The following is a 20519-nucleotide window of genomic DNA, read 5'->3' as shown; positions in this document are numbered from 1 at the left end:
TTGGGAGAGCCAAATAACTCTCTTGAATTCCCCAAATGCGAATTGGGTTATTACAATAACTGCAAAGCAGGAACAAACAATTGCTAAGAAAACAGGACTAACCACAGAAACAAAGAGCACAAGACCAACTAACCAACTGCCTAAGCTAAGGCTATATTTACTAAATTGATGTTATCAAGAGCCAGAGGTTGGGGAAAACATATGAAAACGAGTAGGACAAACAAGGTTGAATACATTTCTAACTTAAATACCGCAATCACAATGACTGAACAAAACACCTGCTAAAAACACCCACCTGATACCACTTAAAACAGCTGAGTTTGGAAGATGTCTGGGGCATTGGTGAGGGATGAATGAGTTCAGCTTCAGGATCTTGCAAATATACTTGGTTAAAGCCTCGATTTCAGGAGGAGAAAGGAAGTGGTATGGTGCCGTACAAGAGATGACTACCACAATTGGAGGGACGATGTGGGGGTAAAGAGATGGGTGAAGAGTCAGGAACTGTTATCAGGCCACTCTATCTGACAGGAGAGATCCCAACTGAAAACAATCCCAACAACAACAAATGGTCAATGGTTAAAGAGAGTTCAACAGTTCTATAACTAGCCTCATGCATTTAGTCATTAGTCATTATCTTATGTATCCAACATTGTCTTATCATCGATCTAGTCAATCTAGTCTATCGCCTAACCCAATTTCTTCCCTGACCTCCACTCTAGGTGAGGGTTATGTTTTAGAAGAGAGATGGCACCTAGAACTAAGGGGAGCTGGGGTGATTTGATGACATGAAAGGGAATTCTTGGTGGTTATCAATGGACATTCTGACAGAAAATTTACTTTTGGAACAAGGATGAATAAGATGGTTATTCACGGCATATAATGGAGGGGAAACTACAGGGCTTTTCTCTCTCCCGTAACCCTAGGACATCATGAAAGATGTTTTTTGCTCATAGCGTGCAGTGAGTGAGTGGGATTGTAGAGCAGGATGAGGGTGTTTGGGTAAGCCGGTGCTGTTGAGTTGATCTTAGGTCAGGTCTTTGAACCTGATGCGGACGGCTACAGGAAGCCAGTGCAGAGGTGTAAAAAGTGGTGTAACATGCCCTTTTTGGCTCATCAAAAATAAGAGTGCAACTGCATTTTGGATTATGGTGCATGCTGGTAATCACGTCAGTAAGACATTGCAGTAGTCAAGACGCAATATGACCAAAGCCTGCACAATGGGATGTGGTCAGTTGCTCACACCCGGGTGTGTGGACCCCCAAGGAGTGCAGTGATCTGGGTGCCTTCTGTTAGAGATGTGTTAATGATTTGTGTAATGGCTGGGATTAGTGGGGATGCAGATGTTTGAAGGAGAGTGGAGGAGATAGAATCAAGAGAACAGGTGGTAGGATGGTTTGAGAGGAGGAGGGTGGCTGCAGAGTCAGAGTAGCAAAGGAGGCAAGAGATGTGCTCTTAGATGAGGTTGGTATCATGTCTCTGTTCAAAAAAGAACTGGGAGCTGATGGATGCCACCTTGGTAAAGAAGGCGGCTAAGTCATCAGAAGTGAGAAAAGAGAAGGGGGGAGCTGGAGGGAGGTGGAGGAGGGACTTGAAAGTGCAGAAAACGTTCCTGGTGTCAGCGGTGTTGCTTTTTTTTTTTCTGGTAGTACTCTGTTTTTACATTTGTGATGCTGTGAGTGTCACAGTTTTAAGGGAGGGGGACGAGGCAGGAATTAACTGAAACAGGATTTTAATAGGAAACTACAAAAACAGGGAAACTAAGGTGGGTGTCATCAGACACTACAAAAGCAGGCAAAACACGAGGACAAAGTAACAACAGAAAACTACCCAGATGGCGGAGAACAAAGTAACAAAACAGGAACCAAAGTACAAAACCAAAAACCACTGCTCGATGGCAGGAAAACACTCACGGGAACAGGTAACAATGTCCAGAGTTCAGAGGGGGGAACATAGTCCAGGGAATCCAGAGAGGAAAGCACAAAATCCAGAGTGCAGGGGGGGAAGCAAAACAGGGCTGAGGAGGAGTGAGCAGGAGCAGGCAAGGTTGGGCAACAGTCAAGGAAAGCAACAGGCAAGGAACCACAGGCTGGAGACAGGAAGGGAAACAAGAAGGGGGAATGACGACGATCTGACAGGGGAGGAAGGTCTGAGGAGAGCTTATGTAGTGTGAGGGGAACACAGGTGAGTCCAATATGCCGCTGATTGGCAAGAGCAGAGGGAGAGAACTGGCTGGTGGGCGGAGTCCAGAGGGAGAGTGAGGTGGAGCAGTGAGGGAAATCCTCAGCTTGGCCTGATGCCAGGCCGAAATCATGACAGTGAGAAAATGACGCCAGAAAGGTCAATCAGCTCTAGCAAATGGAGCCTTGGATTTGCTCCACTTCCTCTCACCACTCCTGAGCGTAGTGCATTTTGCACGGATCTGGTCAGTGAGCCATAAATTATGAGCTGATATACAGGCAGGCCACAGAGAGAGAGGGCAGGGATTATTCAGACAAGTTGAAAGTGTTGTGCATAATGAGTCAATAGCTGTGTCTGTGTCAAGGGTAGAGAGGTCATGTGGTGGTGGTATGGTAGCAGAGATTCCCCAAGATGATGAGAGGAGTGCCATCTTCGGTGAAGTGGGAGAGCAACATTTCAAGCCAGTTTTCCAAACAGGCCCAGTCTTATGGACTGTAACTGGTGCAGAAATCATGGCGGCATGATATTCCAGTGACAGGGTACTGCTTTGGGGTGCCTGGAGGAAAACTTCCAGGTGTCACTGATGAGCAGTCCTGCCCCCTCCTGATGGGCGAGTGTGAGAAAAAGTGAAATGTGGAGAGTGCAGTTGGGGTGGCCGTGTTTGGTGGAATGATCAGGTCTCTGTAAGTGCCAGTAACTTACCAGCTGACTATATATTGAAATCTAGAATAAAGGAATGTGGAAAGTTGGAGGCCAAGTGAACACCTTAAAGTTGTTATTGTGCTCCTTAAACTATTCCTGAATCATTTTTGCTTTACGGAAGGGTGCATTATCCTGCTGAAAGAGGCCACCGCAAACAGTGAATATGGTATGGTGCTCATGTGCGCATTGTTGGTGCTTTTGGAAGTGGATAGGGGTCAGCATGGGCACTCTGTCTGGTCTGTGGCTAAGCAGCCATACACAACAAACTATAATGCACTATAATGCACTGTGTATTCTGACACCTTTCTATCAGAACCAGAACTTCTTCAGCAGTTTGAGCTACAGTAGCTCGTTGGGTCAGGCCACACGGGCCAGGCTACTCTCCCCACATGCGTAGATAAGCCTTGGCTGCCCGTGACCCTGTCACCAATTTACCACTGTTCCTTGCTTGAACCACTTTTGATAGACACTGACCACTGTAGACCGGGAATATCCCACAAGACCTGCACTTTTTGAGATGCACTGACCAAGTTATCTAGCCATCACAATTTGGTACAATTTGGTCAAACTCGCTCAAATCCTCATGCCTGCTTATTTTTCCTGCTTCTAACACATGAACTTTGTGGACAAAATGTTCACTTGCTGCCTAATACGTTTCAGCCACAAACAGGAGGCATTATGAAGAGATAGTCAGTGTTATTAATAATGACAAAATGTATTCATCTGATGGGATTAGACAGCTGCAGTAGAACTTAACTGCAGCTTTACTCATCTTTTGACTGTTGGCTGTCTGTATTTTCCTCTATAATCTAATCTATTTAAAATTATTTGGGGGAATATTTGAATCAGTATTCACATTGGTTGAATATCTATAGTTATCAATATCATTTTTGTCAAATTTTCAAATAATAAAAATATTACATCCTCATAAAAACATTCTCCCCCTGTTTAGCATTTCACCTCTCTGTGTAAACACGAAAGTCATAAAATTTGAAAACTGAAAACTCCTTAAAGTCTTATGTCCTACAACCCTTTTTACTTTTTACTTTTTACTAGCTATTTGGTTAGTTGTTACTCTAGTTTCATAAGCACAGGGACAGATTGGATGAATTCATTCTCTTTTTGTCCTGTATTTCATCACCATGTTGTCATGTCATTTTTTACATGATTGCGTGTACAGTATATATACTAATACAACACAACAGCCACTCATTTATTTCTCTCAGAAAGGATGACATTTACACAGTGGCCAGAGAGGAGCTGGGCACTTTTACAAGTGTTATTGGTGGCAGCTTTCTCTCAGTCAGAGGAGCAGGTGTGCCGACTAAGAGGTGATCCCGAGAGCCCGCAGCTATCTAAAGATGGGGACATTATATTGGGGGGAATGTTTGCTTTCCATGGTAGCTGGAAAGACAGACAGGATACCTACACATACAAGCCAATGCCACTGGAATGCACTAGGTAAATTAGACTGTAATATGCTTTAAGATTGAATATATATGTATAAATAGATTCACATATAAAAGAAGTAGACTAGTTACTAGAAGATTAAAATGAAAATCTAACATTTTATTTTGATTTTGATTAAACATTTCCTGTTGTATGTATAAATAGCAACAATACAATGCACACAAACAACAATGCAAACTTTCATTTACTATTCTATTACTTTTAACTTATACTGCTAGTACAAATATTTAAAACTGTGTTTAAAGTTTGAATTTAGGAGCATTCCAGTTTGCCCAGGCTATGCTTTTTGCCATTGAGGAGATTAATAACAGCACAGACCTACTTCCTGGCATCTCTCTGGGATATAAAATGTATGATAGCTGTAGTTCCATTGCAAGAACTGTAAGAGTTGCACTGGCCTTGGCTAATGGTAACGAAATTGTATCTATGCCATCGATGGTTTCTTGTACCAAACCTGCACAAGTGCAGGCAATAATGGGTGAAACCTCTTCCTCTCCTTGCATGGCTGTAGCTACTGTCATTGGACCTTTTAACATCCCACAGGTGGGTAAGATTATTACATTTAAAAGTATATTTGTAAAAAAATGTCAATATTATTAAGTGTTTACTTCAGCTGTTAAAAAAATGTTTTGTGAGAAATTATTTTTCTAAAAGTTTTCAGATGTTATGAGCAAACATGACTTTGTGAATGTTTTAAGTTTTACATTTTTATCTTGGGAGATCATGTGTCTTGTCTTTTAGATCAGTCCCTTTGCCACCTGTGCTTGTCTCAGTGACAAAACCAAGTACCCGTCCTTCCTCAGAACAATACCCAGTGACTATTATCAGAGCAGAGCTCTGGCTCAGTTGGTCAAACACTTTGGTTGGACTTGGGTTGGAGCTATAAGAGCCAATGATGATTATGGTAACAATGGTATGGCTACATTCACAGAAACTGCACAGCAGCTGGGAATCTGTCTTGAGTATTCTGTATCTTTCTTTAGAACAGATCCACCAAACAAAATACAAAAGATAATTGACATTATTAAACATTCTACTTCCAAAGTGATTGTTGCTTTCCTCTCCTATTTGGACATGGATGTGCTTTTGTATACGTTGTCTCTTTACAATCTGACTGGGTACCAGTGGATAGGAACTGAGTCATGGATCATTGATTCACAAACTGCCAAAATGGATAGGCATCACATTCTGGATGGTGCCATAGGTCTGTCCATCCCCAAAGCACATGTCAGAGGCATTAGAGAATTCATATTAAATGTGAAGCCACTCAATTCATCTGGTCATGAAATTTTCACAGAACTGTGGGAGATATTATTTAGTTGTAAGTTCAAACAATTAAAGTCATTAACAGAGAATCAGAGAGAATGTACTGGACATGAAGATCTGAGTGGATTGCACTACGGTTTCACTGATATGTCACTTATGCCCATATTTTACAATGTCTATAAAGGAGTGTATGCTGTGGCTCATGCACTTCATAATATTCTTGGCTGTAATGAAACATGTAACTACACTGTTCAGCTTGATCCATTTACGGTAGGTGAATTCCTAAATCTTTAAAGTCTCCTACTTCAAAAAGAATTGCAATCTCTGTTTTCCTGCTGCTGAACCAACAGACAGATACAATGTTTCTTGTACTTACATGAGAACATACTGTTTTAGATTTTACAGCATGTAAGAAAAAATCATTTCAGAACAAAGGAAGGAGATGAAGTTTACTTTAATGAGAATGGAGACCCACCAGCAAAATATGAAATTATAAACTGGCAGCCAATGGAAAATGGAATTGCAGACTTTGTCACAGTTGGTCTTTATGATGCATCTTTACCTGCAGACAAACAGCTGAGTCTGCAAAATAACTATATAATTTGGGCACAAAACTCGAAACAGGTAAGCTATCATTTCAACATTGCAATTAATATTTACAGTAAACTGATCATAACATTGCAGTTAATTAATAATACTGAGGTTTGTAAAGAAAACTGTTAAAGTGAGTGCTGATGTATTTTTCTCACAGTCATGTTGTTCATACAGGTTCCTGTGTCAGTTTGCAGTGAGAAATGTCCTCCAGGAACTCGCAAGGTTCTCCAGAAAGGAAAGCCTGTCTGCTGCTATGACTGTATAAGATGTGCAGAGGGAGAAATAAGCAACATTACAGGTCTAGTAATACTAAATGCAAAGTTTGGGACTACATAGAACCAGAAAACAAAGCTGTCACTCATGCAAATCAATCTTAAGACCTGAAGGTTTTGTTGATGTTTTGTATTCCAAAGAAGGATTAAATAACAAAATATAATTGTTCCAGCAAACTACTAGTTTCACTTTCACAAGAAAGCATTTTGTTTGTAAAGTTTGTTTGGTTTTCAGGCTTTGTGATAAGTGCACACACTATCACGACATATTTGACAATGAAACAACACTGAAAAAAGAAAAAAGAAAAAAAAAAAAGGAAAGCGCTTAAAATAAAAAGTCTAACTTCCATTTTATTTTTATTTTTCAGATTCTATCACCTGTGTGCGATGTCAGCCTGAATTCTGGTCCAATGACAGAAGAGATACCTGTGTAAAGAAGGAGACAGAGTTTCTATCATATGAGGAAATTATGGGAGCACTGCTCACTGCAGCATCTTTATTTGGAACATGCATGACTGCTGTTGTAGCATTCATCTTCTTCAGATACAGGAAAACTCCTATTGTCAGGGCCAACAACTCTGAGCTGAGCTTCCTGCTGCTCTTCTCCTTGACCCTGTGTTTCCTGTGTTCTCTGACATTTATCGGCCGACCCTCTGAGTGGTCCTGCATGCTGAGACACACAGCATTCGGCATCACCTTTGTCCTCTGCATCTCTTGTGTTCTGGGGAAAACTATGGTGGTGTTAATGGCCTTCAGGGCTTCACTTCCAGGCAGTAATGTGATGAAATGGTTTGGACCAACACAGCAGAGACTCAGTGTTCTGGCCTTCACTCTCATCCAGGTTGTAATATGTATCCTCTGGTTAACAATTTCTCCTCCTTTTCCATTTAAGAATTTGAACGATATCAAAGACAAAATCATCTTAGAATGTGCTCTGGGTTCAACTGTGGGATTTTGGGCTGTACTTGGGTACATAGGTCTTTTGGCCTCTTTCTGTTTCATTCTTGCTTTTCTGGCTCGGAAACTACCTGATAACTTCAATGAGGCCAAATTTATCACCTTCAGCATGTTGATCTTCTGTGCAGTGTGGATCACTTTTATTCCAGCTTATGTCAGCTCTCCTGGGAAGTTCAGTGTTGCTGTAGAGATATTTGCTATTCTGGCCTCCAGTTTTGGACTGTTAATTTGTATTTTCTTCCCAAAATGTTATATTATCTTACTGAGACCAGAGAAGAACACAAAAAAGAATTTGATGGGGAAAGGAGCAAAGAATTTCTAAGATGTATAAAAAACATATACAAAAAACATGGTGGCAAAGTAGGACTAGGTGAAAATATCTCTTCTAAATTACCTTGTCCTGAGTAGAACTTGGTGGAGACATACATATATATATATATATATATATATATATATATATATATATATATATATATTTTTTTTTTTTTTTATAGGGAGGATACATTCTAAAAACTTGCTCTGTTGATAAGCATAACCCTCATCCCTTTTTTTTTTATAAAGACAACGTAATTCAATATTGGTAACAGGAAATAATAGGTCAAGCTGTATTTGACCTACTCTACAAAGCCACAAAGTCATTCTTACATACATTAAGCCACCTTCAAGTGATGATCAAAATCAGAAGTTCCGAATGTCAAATTGCTCCCTAAAAAGTACATTTGCTTAATCAGACCCATATCCTCAATAAAATTTTTTCATACTGAAACCTGAATAGATCAGTCTGGTAGGTTAAATTACCAGTAGATTAATGTTACTGCAGCCACACACTATAAATAGCATACATTATAGATATACAGTTTGTTCCTTAAATAACAGAATTTTATTTTTATTTATTTAGTTTTTTACATCTAGCCACTGTACACCATCACATTGAATCTAAGTAAAATTAAACTTTAATTCCAGGGGTTTGACTGAATCTTCAGTAATCACAGCCATTTTCACACACACACACACACACACACAATTAAAACATAAGGATTGCTTTTAATATATGGAAAAAATGTTTATGTCTGACCGGTGTCAAAACAAAATGCAATGATTTGCATCTAGTAAACCCATATTTTTACAATAGTGCGAATAGAGTAATAAAAGCTGGAACATTTCATGACACTTGTGCAGTAATAGCCACCAGAGTAATGGTGGATGATGGTCATTATGTAGGCATCATTTAATGTATGAGGTGTTACCTTTCAAAATTTACTTCCACAGTCTTGTAGTTAACCCTTTCTACATCAAACATAGTGGACTATCGCTGTACAGGTTAGCTACATCTAGTTAGCACACAAGTTAACATTACATACACTGCTTGTTGTGTATGCTGATATTTAGCTTAATGAAGTGACAGTGGAAAAAGATGTCTGGATACCTCAGGTCTTTAGCCCCAGCTTGTGTCTGTCATGTTCAGGTATAAGTTACGTTTGAGTCACACAGAACTATACATTACCAATAAATCAACATATGACAACACTGTCCACAGATAATTAAACAAACAGATCTGCTGCAAAAAAACAAGATCTAGAATTTCTCATATAGTAACTTCTGAACTTGAATTTAAGAGCTCTATAAAACATATAAAACATATAACATCTTGCATGGTTTAAAATGAGAAAATGTGCTGTTTTAAAAATGACTGCAGCCTTTCTCAAAAAAGTTGGAACAGAGACAAGAAAAGGCTGGAAAAGTAAGTGGTACTGACAGGGAAGAGGTGGAAGAACATTTTGCAGCTAATTAGATTAACAGGTTAACAGGTCAGGTTTCCAGCAAATTTAATGTTACATTATGTTTCTATGCATGAAATTGCAGACGTAAGTATCATCATCTGCAGTACATAATGTCATCAAAAGGATCAATAAGATAATCTGTGGAAATCTCTAATCTCTAAAGCTGATATCTGATATTGGATTCCTGTGATCTTCAGGCTCTCAGATTTCATTGAAAACAATCAATTCTGTGATACATAGCAATGCATGGGCTTCACTGTGAACACAGTCTACCTTACGATCAAAAATTTCAAATTAAAGCTCATGCGAAGAAGAAGCCATACAGATTTTCACAGAATCCTTTATGTCTGTCCACTTGCCTGTGTACAGTACATTTTAACATTCAGCATAAACAAAAAATTAAAACTCTCAGGACTGACAAGTTCTAATGAACAATGTTGTGCAAGAAATCATAAAACTGTTCAGAATTTAAGAAGTAAGGAAATAGTAAAATAATAAGTATAATGTATATGAATAAACATTGACAAAACCTTCCTCCTCTCTAGAGTATTATTTTTAGCTAATTTGCTACCTTCAATTCGACAAATGACCAGAAAAGTGAAAATAAAAGAACTGATAAATGTAAAAAGCATGTGGGTTTAAGCAATGAAGATTTAGATTTAGAATTTAGAAAGGATTTAGAAAAACATGGCCAGCTGCCATCTCCATTGTTGCTCTTTTTAGTGGTAATGAAATGGAAGAGCAAGACATGGTCCTTTTCGTAGATTTAATTTTTTTATTTAATTTAATTGAATCACATGTAAAAGAGATGATTGGGATCTTAATAATAACAAAAATATAGATAAGCTCATCAGAGATGACCATTGGTTAATTTACGTTGGAAGAACCTCCTGTCAGAGGGAGCATAGTGATGTATGGTGATGTATTGGTGTCTGGTCACTGTCTCCTCACAGCTTAAAGGACCTGGATTTTAAATCACGGGTTAACTTTTCTTTGTAGAGTTTGCATGTTTTCCCTGTGTCTGTGTGGGTTTTCTCCATGTACACTGGCTTCCTCCCACTAAAAGTCAGACATAATAGGCTTAGGGTAAGGTGTAATCGATGACTCTAAATGGCCTATAAGTGTGAATGTGAGTATGAGCCCTATGATAGACTGCAGACCTGTCCACAGTAACCTGTCTCACCAGGCCCATAGCCCACCATATAATCCACAGGGTAAGAAGAGCAAAACCTTCATGAGGCTAGATGACACATGGTCAGGAGGGAAGACACAACCCTTAACATCAAGCCATCATTCACAAAAATCACAAGGCCCCTTGTATTAAGTGAAGAAAAAAAAAAAAAAAACTCAAAACGCTCATTCTGACATAGTTCCGAATCGATTGAGTCAGAAGAGCGCTTAGGTCTTAAAAAATAATAATAATAATAAAAAACAAAGCACTATAGGATTGCAGAAATATAAGAAATGTCTTTTACAATGCACAAGAATAGGAAGAGGAAAGGAAGAATACAAGCTCCTTCTGGTCAGTCAGTTCAGCAAGGTACAGTGACTACACACCCCTGCCACTGCTATATCAAACCAAGCAGAACATGCAGCCTAATCACTATGTTCACCAAGCACAATCTCCGATTCTTCAGTCTGAACATATCTACTGACAATTACACAGTATGAAAAATAGTTTTTCTATTTTTCTGTAGATTTGCTGATTTGACTGCTGTTTGCAAGTTAAAGAGCAATATGTTTCTGTTCCTGTATAGATGTGTATTTTTTCTTTATTATTCTCTATTATCCTTGTAGTAGTGGTAAGATTGCTGTCCTCCATGTGGGTGACGGGGTTCAAATCCCAGCTGTGGCCTACCTCCAGTAGGAGCCCTTGGGCAAGACCTCCTTATGCTTACTCTGCCTTGGCCTTGTACCTTGTATCTCACTTGTCAATATTCTGATTAATCATTTTAACCCTTTGTCAGAAGGAAACAAGTACAGAAACATTAGGTAGTTTCAAGTAATATAATGTACAATTTTGAAGCAATTATTTTTCAGTTTTGTTCAACAAATCAAGACAGCTAAAGATCTCATCTCAAATTCTGCATTCTGCATAGTATTTATTTCTCTTTTTTTTTGCATTAGAAACACAAAAAATGGTTTCTTGGCTTTTACCTTTCCACAAAAAACAAAAAAACATTTCTGGTTAAGCTTCTTTAGGCTGCGGAAGGACCAACTTGGCATTCACATGAAGCTGCCAGATGCTGAACCAGGTCCTTGCTGGACGTCTGATCTCTTAAAGAAGAAACTCTGGAAAACTTCTCATCAGATCTTCCACTTCTGTTTTTATCCTTGACTTGTCCAGATTCCCCTACAGAGGTTACACTTATTGTCACTTCAGCCAACATAATGTTAAAACAAACATGTTTATTCTGATATTTTTGTGTTTTTTATCACTGTGAACATATTTCCTATGTACACTAGCTGTATTCTAATCAACTGACTACAATATAAATAGGTATATAGCACTGCCAAATCAAAGAAAAATGCAATAGTGCCCAAGGCTTTTGCACAGTACTATGTATATATATGGCACACAACAAACAATAAATCAAATCTATTTGGTTACATTTTCTTTGGTCAATTCAGGCTATACCATTCGCCATGAAACCTCGTGCAGGTCATGAAAAAGGTCTTAGAAAGCACTTGCCATTTTTCACACTGCTGCTTTCCAGCCACAGATTCTTTGCAACAGGGCACTCTCTTAGCTCCGTTTAATCAGCTGTAGGTTTGCATCTTCAGAATCTCCATGGGCAGGACAGAGGTATGCATCAGATCATGTCTCTCTCAATTAGCTGTGAAGGCACAGACATGTAATGGCGCTGCTTGCTACCTTGTTAGGCTTCAGACAAATAATAAACTGGAGGCAATTTGCTAAAATGTAAAAGTATTTTTTTTCAACACTTTGCACTTGAAAGATGGCTGTTGTAGATTTTTTCATTTTGAGGCTGAAAGGGATTTGGCTTCATTAGATCGTATCTCACTGAACAGATACGAACAGGCCACATTGCAGGCCATATAATGCTTCCAATGCTAAACTGAAATTGGAATGTGAGTTAAATGGCTAACGTATCAAAGTAAGCACAGGCTATCAAGATTAAAAGAAAAGTCAAAAAACAGTTGAAGCCCTGTGAGTATTTCCAATAATACAAAAGATTATTACTAGTACGTGATTATTTGTGAATAAATCACACATGTCATATAAACAAGGTAGTTAGTATACTGTATTGTTCCACATTATTGTAAATTGTAAGTTTGTTTGTGTAGTATTTTATTGTGTATGTTGCACACTTTACATAAAATTAATAGCCTAATAAACTTGTTTAAAAATTTAAATTTAATAAGTGCAATTAGTGCAATTAAATAAGTGCAATCAGTGTAAAACATTTAGTAAGGAACAAGTTTGAAATTTTAATGTATAAATAATGTAATTACCTGGAAATGTATGTAATATTAAAACATTATTTCAACCAACTTACTTGAATCTAATCCGAAATGAAAAACAATCACATTTACTAGTAATTACAGAGTATTTAGCAAACAAATAAAAGTTAGACAGAATCAGTAATCAAAGTGGGGCAACAGACTGAGACACTGAATACTATGGGGTTTATATTTTAAAGTCTATGGAAAGTTATTATTTATATTTCAAACTGATTTACTGCAGAGATTTATGTTGCCCAATGATTACATAAATATGTAATACTGTAATATCAAAAGACTGAAGGCTTATAAGATGATACACAACATTTTATTAGTAGAACCATACATTACATAAAAATTTCATGTGTTAAATGTTTGTAATTTTATTACACATTTGGAGTTGAAAGTGACTAGTTTTACACTAATTGCACTTTTTCATTTTGCAATTTAATTTATACAATGAAATAATAACAGGGTCATTATTTACTAATTAGTGGGCTGTAATTTACTAGACTACCAAGATATTAAATAATAGTATTATAACAATATTACTATAATGATTGATAATAATAATAATAATAATAATAATAATAATAATATATGATAATTAACTTAACTATTAAAAAGAGGTATACCACAGATCATTAAAATAATCATAGCAGAAAAATATATACAAATAATATATAAATAACCCTTTAATGACATGACTGTTATAAGTTAACATATCTACAAGACAAGAATGACAGTCTTGCATTATCTTTTGCTACATTTCGCAAAAGAAAATCCTTTTTTTTGACTCCAACTCGGTCAAAGCAAAGATTGTTACTAGAGCAAATTTTAATTTTCTGAAAAGGTTATGTATTCTGGATAAAATGCATCTTGGTCATAAACAGAAAAACAGAAAAAGACCCTTTATACATTCTTTTAGTTTGTTTTACATTTTTGTACTTCTGTATTTCTTTAAACTTTAATTAATCAGGAAGCTTCATTAACACATCAGTCATAGGATAACCAACAATAAAAAAAAAACAAAAGACATTAGAAATATCAACAAGTCACACAAAATTAAAATAAATATCTATAAGTTTACAGAAAGTTAGGTAGATCAGGTTGTTTTTGGTGCCTCTCTCCCCATCATATTCTTTTTTGAATTGTTCTCTGGTCTCAGTAAGATAATGTAACATTTTGGAATAAAAATACAAATCAACAGTCCAAAACTGGAGGCCAGAATAGCAAATATCTCTACAGCAACACTGAATTTCCCAGGAGAGCTGACATAAGCTGGAATAAACGTGATCCACACTGCACAGAAGATCAACATGCTGAAGGTGATAAATTTGGCCTCATTGAAGTTATCAGGTAGTTTCCGAGCCAGAAAAGCAAGAATGAAACAGAAAGAGGCCAGAAGGCCTATGTACCCAAGTACAGCCCAAAATCCTACAGTTGAACCCAGAGCACATTCTAAGATGATTTTGTCTTTGATTTCTTTAAAGTTCTTAAATGGAAAAGGAGGAGAAATTGTTAACCAGAGGATACATATTACAACCTGGATGAGAGTGAAGGCCAGAACACTGAGTCTCTGCTGTGTTGGTCCAAACCATTTCATCACATTACTGCCTGGAAGTGAAGCCCTGAAGGCCATTAACACCACCATAGTTTTCCCCAGAACACAAGAGATACAGAGGACAAAGGTGATGCCGAATGCTGTGTGTCTCAGCATGCAGGACCACTCAGAGGGTCGGCCGATAAAGGTCAGAGAACACAGGAAACACAGAGTCAAGGAGAAGAGCAGCAGGAAGCTCAGCTCAGAGTTGTTGGCCCTGACAATAGGAGTTTTCCTGTATCTGAAGAAGATGAATGCTACAACAGCAGTCATGCATGTTCCAAATAAAGATGCTGCAGTGAGCAGTGCTCCCACAATTTCTTCAAATGATAGAAACTCTGCTTCCTTCTTTACACAGACATCTCTTCTGTCATTGGACCAGAATTCAGGCTGACATCGCACACAGGTGATAGAATCTGACAAGTAATAATAAAACAGATGTTAGACTTTTCATTTTAAGTGCTTCCCTTTTTTTGTTTTTTTTTTGTTTTGTGTTTGTTTTAGTGTTTCACTGTCTTCAAATATGTCATGATAGTGATGATTAACACACAGCCTGAAAACCACATAGACTTTTTACAAATATGTCTTAGATTTTTCTTATTTTTCAAAAAAAGAAAATGCTTTCTTGTGAAAGTGAAACTAGTAGTTTGCTGGAACAATCATATTTTGTGATTTAACCCTGCTTCGGAAAACAAAACATCAACAAAACCTTCAGGTCTTAAGATTGATTTGCATGAGTGACAGCTTTGTTTTCTGGTTCTATGTAGTCCCAAACCTTGCATTAAGTATTACTAGACCTGTAATGTTGCTTATTTCTCCCTCTGCACATCTTATACAATCATAGCAGCAGACAGGTTTTCCTTTCTGGAGAACCTTGCGAGTTCCTGGGGGACATTTCTCCCTGCAAAATGACACAGGGACCTGAATAAACAACATAACTGTGAGAAAAGTATGAAATCACTCAATTAGAAAAGCTTTGTCGCAATATTTTAACTATTATAGAATAATTGATCAAATGATAGGTTACCTGTTTTGAGTTCTGTGACCAAATGATATAATTATTTTGCAGACTCAATTGTTTGTCTGCAGGTAAAGATGCCTCATAAAGACCAACTGTAACAAAGTCCACAACACCATTTTCTGTTGGCTGCCAGTTTATAATTTCATACTTTGCTGGTGGGTCTCCCTTCTCATTAAAGTAAACTTCTTCTCCTTCCTTTGTTTTAAAACGAATCTTTCTTATGTGCTGTAAAATCTAAAATTATATATTTTTATGTAATTATGACAAAGGTTTGTTTGTTCAGCAACATGGTACAAATTTTAAGGATATAATTTTTCACCCACCATGAATGGATCTAGTTGACCCTCGCAGTTACATGTTTCATTACAGTCAAGAATATTATGAAGTGCATGAGCTACAGCATACACTCCTTTATAGACATTGTTGAATATGGGCATAAGTGACATATCAGTAAAGCTGTGTCCACTCAGATCTTCATGTCCAGTACATTCTCTCTGATTCTCTGTTGGTGACTTTGGCTGTCTGAACTTACAGTTGAATAATGTCTCCCAAAACTCTGTGAATATTTCATTACCAGTTGAATTGAGTGGCTTCACATCTATTATGAACTCTCTCATGCCACTGACCTGTCCTTTCGGGATGGACAGGCCTATAGCACCATCAAGAATGTGATTTTTATCCATCTCTGCAGTTTGATAATTAAAGATCCAACCCTCAGTGCCTACCAACTGGTACCCAGTCAAGTTGTAAAGAGACAACGTATACACAAACACATCCATGTCCAAATAGGAGAGGAAAGCAACAATCACTTTGGAAGTTGAATGTTTAATAATGTCAATTATTTTTTGTAATTTGTTTGGTGGATCTGTTCTAAAGAAAGATACAGAATATTCCAGACAGATTCCCAGCTGCTGTGCAGTTTCTGTGAATATAGCCATACCATTATTGCCATAATCATTATTGCTTCTTATAGCTCCGACCCAAGTCCAACCAAAGTGCTTGACCAACTGGGCCAAGACTCTGCTCTGATAATAGTCACTGGGTATTGTTCTGAGGAAGGATGGGTACTTGGTTTTGTCACTGAGACAAGCACAGGTGGCAGAGGGACTGATCTAAAAGAACAATGACTTCTCAAAATGAAAAAAAAGTTGTATATAAAAACCATTCACAAACTCCCATTTGATCTTAACGTCTGAAAGCATTTAGAAAAATAATTTCAAACCAAAATATTTTTAAACTTAGTAATAAAAAGTTAGTAATTTTACAGACCTCTGGAATATGAAATGGTCCGATGACAGTAGCTATAGCCATACAAGGAGAAGAAGATGTTTCTCCTATTATTACCTGCACTTGTGCAGATCTGGTACACGGAGCCTTTGACAGTGTAGATACAACTTCATTACCATTAGTCAAGGCCAGTGCAACTTTTACACCTCTTGCTGCAGAGCCACAAGTATCATACATTTTATATCCCAGAGAGATGCCAGGTAGTAGGTCTGTGCTGTTATTAATCTCCTCAATGGCAAAAAGCATAGCCTGGGCAAACTGGAATGCTCCTACATTTAAACTTGATCCACACAGTGTTTGATGATATTCACAAATACAACAGGAAATACAATGACATTGTCAAAATAAAATACTTTAGATTTATACCTTTTATTCTGGTAAACCTATGTAGTTCCTTTATATATCTTAACAGTATATTTCAGTATAATTTACCTGTCGCAGTTAAGTGGCAGTGGTTTGCTTGTGAAGGTATCTTTTCTGTCTTTCCAGCTACCATGGAAGGCAAACATTCCCCCAAATGTGATGTCACCATCTTTAGATAGCTGGGGATTCTCTGGATCACCTATTAGTCGGCACACCTGTTCCTCTGTCTGAGAAAAAGATGCCACCAACAACAGCTGTAAAAGTGCCCAGCCACGCTCTGGCCACCTCTGTGTAAGTGGCATTCTGATTGAGAAGAATAAACGAGTGGGTGTATTCTCAAGAACCTCAATGCGAAGCAAGAGATTGTGTTACTATTTATAAGTTTTGAATAAAAAAAATGAAAAGAAAAAAGTAATTTAATCCCTTAAAATATATCAAATTTACACTGATGATGTCTTAAACCTTATCACTTTATGATATGATTTATACCATATTAACCATATGGTATAAATTTGGTTGGTTGGTTGATTCAAGAAAATCTTTGAATAATAACAAAGATAAAATCGAGGGATGAGTAATGTTGGACAACCTGAGTATTGTTAAAAATGCAAATAATGGAAAAAAAATGGAAATGGAAATAGAAAAATAAAAATACTAATTCTAATTAAAGAATAAATATTGTCAAAACTTTCCTCTTCTCCAAAATACTGTTTTTAGCTTATTTACATTCTCCAAGTAAAAAATATTTTTTTTTAGGTTAGATTCAAACTTTGGGATATGCATATATATGTTCATTACATAGGAAGTGGTTTTCCAATTCTGATATTCAGATATTGTTTTTTTTCCCCTAAGTACACCGCTTGTAAAAATTTAATGAGCACTTTTTAAGTATGACACAAAGTCAATTAAACCACTAATCCTCCACTGTCAGATCCAGTTCACCAGCAGGTAATGATTGATTGACAGCTTAGCCCCTCTTTTCACCCGAGTGCTGAAGACATAAGGTCGGAGATTAGATGACATGACCACGAACTCCATTGACCTCCAGCCAAGGGTATACTGTTACACTGATGTACTTATGCTTGGACATGGTGTTTGTTATGGACAAACTGTAACCAGCACAGAAGTCCAATAACAAAACCCTGCTTGGATTCAGAACTAGGAGGCCGTTCCTCCCTGTCACACCCCTCGAGGTGTCACTGTAGAATGACAGGTCTCTAGTTGGGGCATCTTCCAATAACCCTTTCAGGGACAGAAAGTCGTGTACTCTACCGGGAAGAATTCCAGCATATGGTGGCTGAGCTGGGAGGCCAATCCAGGTGACATAACGTCCTTCACCTAGGACCTGTTTGGACCCCCTCAGCCAGATCATCACAAAGACTGGCTACGGATACCGACTACGGAATGCCACAACCATCAGCCACCTCCTCTACATGGATGACATCAAGCTGTATGCCAAGAGGGAACGAGACATCAACTCGCTGATACATACCACCAGGATATACAGCCACGACACAGGAATGTCATTCAGACTGGATAAGTGTGGTCGCATGGTAGCAAGGAGAGGAAAGGTAGTCAGAACTGATGGGATAGAACTACCAGAAGGCAAGATAGCAGATGTTGAAGATAGCTACAAATACTTTGGAATCCTACAAGCAAATGGTAACCACAAAGTACCTCCAAAGGGTAAGGCAAGTCTTGCAAAGTCAGCTGAACGGGAAGAACAAAATCCGGGCAATCAGCACCTACGCCCTCCTGGTCAACAGGTACCCCACTGGTATTATAAGCTGGGCATAAAAGGAGATGGAAGAAACTGACATCAAGACAAGGAAGCTCCTTACAATGCACGGAGGGTTTCACCCCAAATCCAGCACCCTGAGACTCTTCGCTAAGCGGAAGGAAGGAGGCCGAGGATTAGTGAGTGTCAAAGCCACTATCCAGGATGAAACAACTAAGCTCCATCAATACATCAGGAAGATGGCCCCAATTGATGATGTGCTTAGTGAATACCTCAGGCAGCAAAAACCAGCGGAGCAAGGGAAGGAAGAGGAGGAACCCTCATGGAAGGACAAACTCCTGCACGGCATGTACCACCGGCAGATAGAAGAAGTGGCTGATATTGACAAATCCTACCAGTGTCTGGACAAAGCTAGACTGAAAGACAGCACAGAGGCACTAATCCTAGCAGCACAGGAGCAGGCTCTGAGTACAAGATCAATAGAGGCTGGGATCTACCATACCAGGCAGGACCCCAGGTGCAGGCAGTGCAAAGATACCCCTGAAACAATCCAGCACATAACAGCGGGATGCACGATGCTAGCAGGCAGGGCATACATGGAACGCCATAACCAAATGGCCGGCATAGTGAAAAGGGACATCTGTGCTGAGTACAGACTGGAAGTCCCAAAGTCAAAATGGGACACACCATCAAAGGTGGTTGAGAATGACAGCGCTAAGATCCTGTGGGGCTTTCAGATACAGACTGACAAACTGGTAATGGCCAACCAACTCGACATAGTAGTGGTGGACAAACAACAACAAGATGTGGAAGGTGAAGGCACAAGTGGTACCCGTGGTGATAGGAACACTGGGGGCTGTAACTCCCAAACTTGGAGAGTGGCTCCAGCAGATCCCAGGAACAACATCTGAGATCTCTGTCCAGAAGCGTGCAGTCCTAGGAACAGCTAAGATGCTGCGCAGGACCCTTAAGCTCCCAGGCCTCGAGCTTGTAGGAATAGGAGTGCTCCCAGGAAGGGGCGAGTGGGGATTTTTTACACACATATATATATATATATATATGGCACACACCAAACAATAAATCTAATCTAACTGATTACATTCTCTGTGGTCAGTTCAGGCTATACCATTTGCCATGAAACTTCCTGCAGGTCATCAGAAAGGAAAGGTATTAGGAAGAACTTGCCATGTTTCACACTGCTGCTTACCAGCCACAGAGGAGATTCTTGCTACATAGGCAGGACAGATGTATGCTTATGATCATATCTGTCATATCTGTCTGGCAGCACAATTTTTCTCAGTGTAGTGCTTCCAATGCTAAACTGAAAATGGAATGTGAGTTAAATTGCTCATGTATCAAAATCAAATCAAATCAATCAAAATCAAATAACTTTATTGTCATTGTACGTTGTACAACGAAATTAGAGTGGAATCATTTCGGTAGAATAAAATTGTCATAAATAAATAAAAACTAAAAACTGCTAAATTAGAAAATACAAAACACCAGTAGGTTACACATACTCCAGGTATTGCACGGTTCCCTTACTAAATTAACCTTTTTTTTAGCAGTGTTTAAGACAAGGATGGCTCTTGGATAAAAGCTGTTTTTTATTCTGCTTGTTCTTGTTTTAATTGCACTGTATCTTCTGCCTGAAGGCAGCAGTTCAAACAGAGAATGTTCAGGTTGTGATGGGTCCTGCAGAATGTTCTGAGCTTTTTTTAGGCAGCGGGAGTTGTACAGTTCTTCCAGGGATGGGAGCTGCAGCTGTGCAACTGGCAAACCAGGCACAGGCACAGTATGTTAAAATGCTCTCTTTTGAGAG

At 38.4% G+C, this 20519-nt stretch overlaps 2 protein-coding genes across 2 annotated transcripts; one reads left to right on the top strand and one right to left on the bottom strand.

Annotated features, from left to right (window-relative positions):
• The first annotated feature begins 4629 nt into the window (after window positions 1–4629).
• Window positions 4630–10590, top strand: LOC113172007 (extracellular calcium-sensing receptor-like). Its single transcript, XM_026374788.1, has 6 exons — window positions 4630–4893; window positions 5092–5886; window positions 6013–6240; window positions 6385–6508; window positions 6851–7064; window positions 10551–10590. The coding sequence occupies exons 1-6, from the start codon at window positions 4630–4632 to the stop codon at window positions 10588–10590; spliced, it is 1665 nt and encodes a 554-aa protein (XP_026230573.1).
• Window positions 10591–12242: 1652 nt separating this feature from the next.
• On the bottom strand, window positions 12243–17207 carry LOC113172002 (extracellular calcium-sensing receptor-like). Its single transcript, XM_026374774.1, has 7 exons — window positions 17029–17207; window positions 16579–16876; window positions 15633–16421; window positions 15316–15543; window positions 15086–15209; window positions 13802–14704; window positions 12243–12304 (listed from the first exon to the last, which is right to left on the bottom strand). The coding sequence occupies exons 1-7, from the start codon at window positions 17103–17105 to the stop codon at window positions 12243–12245; spliced, it is 2481 nt and encodes an 826-aa protein (XP_026230559.1). The 5' UTR covers window positions 17106–17207.
• Window positions 17208–20519: the final 3312 nt, after the last annotated feature.

Source organism: Anabas testudineus, chromosome 13, assembly GCF_900324465.2.
Source record: "Anabas testudineus chromosome 13, fAnaTes1.2, whole genome shotgun sequence".
Classification (NCBI taxonomy): domain Eukaryota; kingdom Metazoa; phylum Chordata; class Actinopteri; order Anabantiformes; family Anabantidae; genus Anabas; species Anabas testudineus.
The sequence above is the reverse complement of the archived record's forward strand: the minus strand, read 5'-3'. Positions and strand labels throughout refer to the sequence as shown.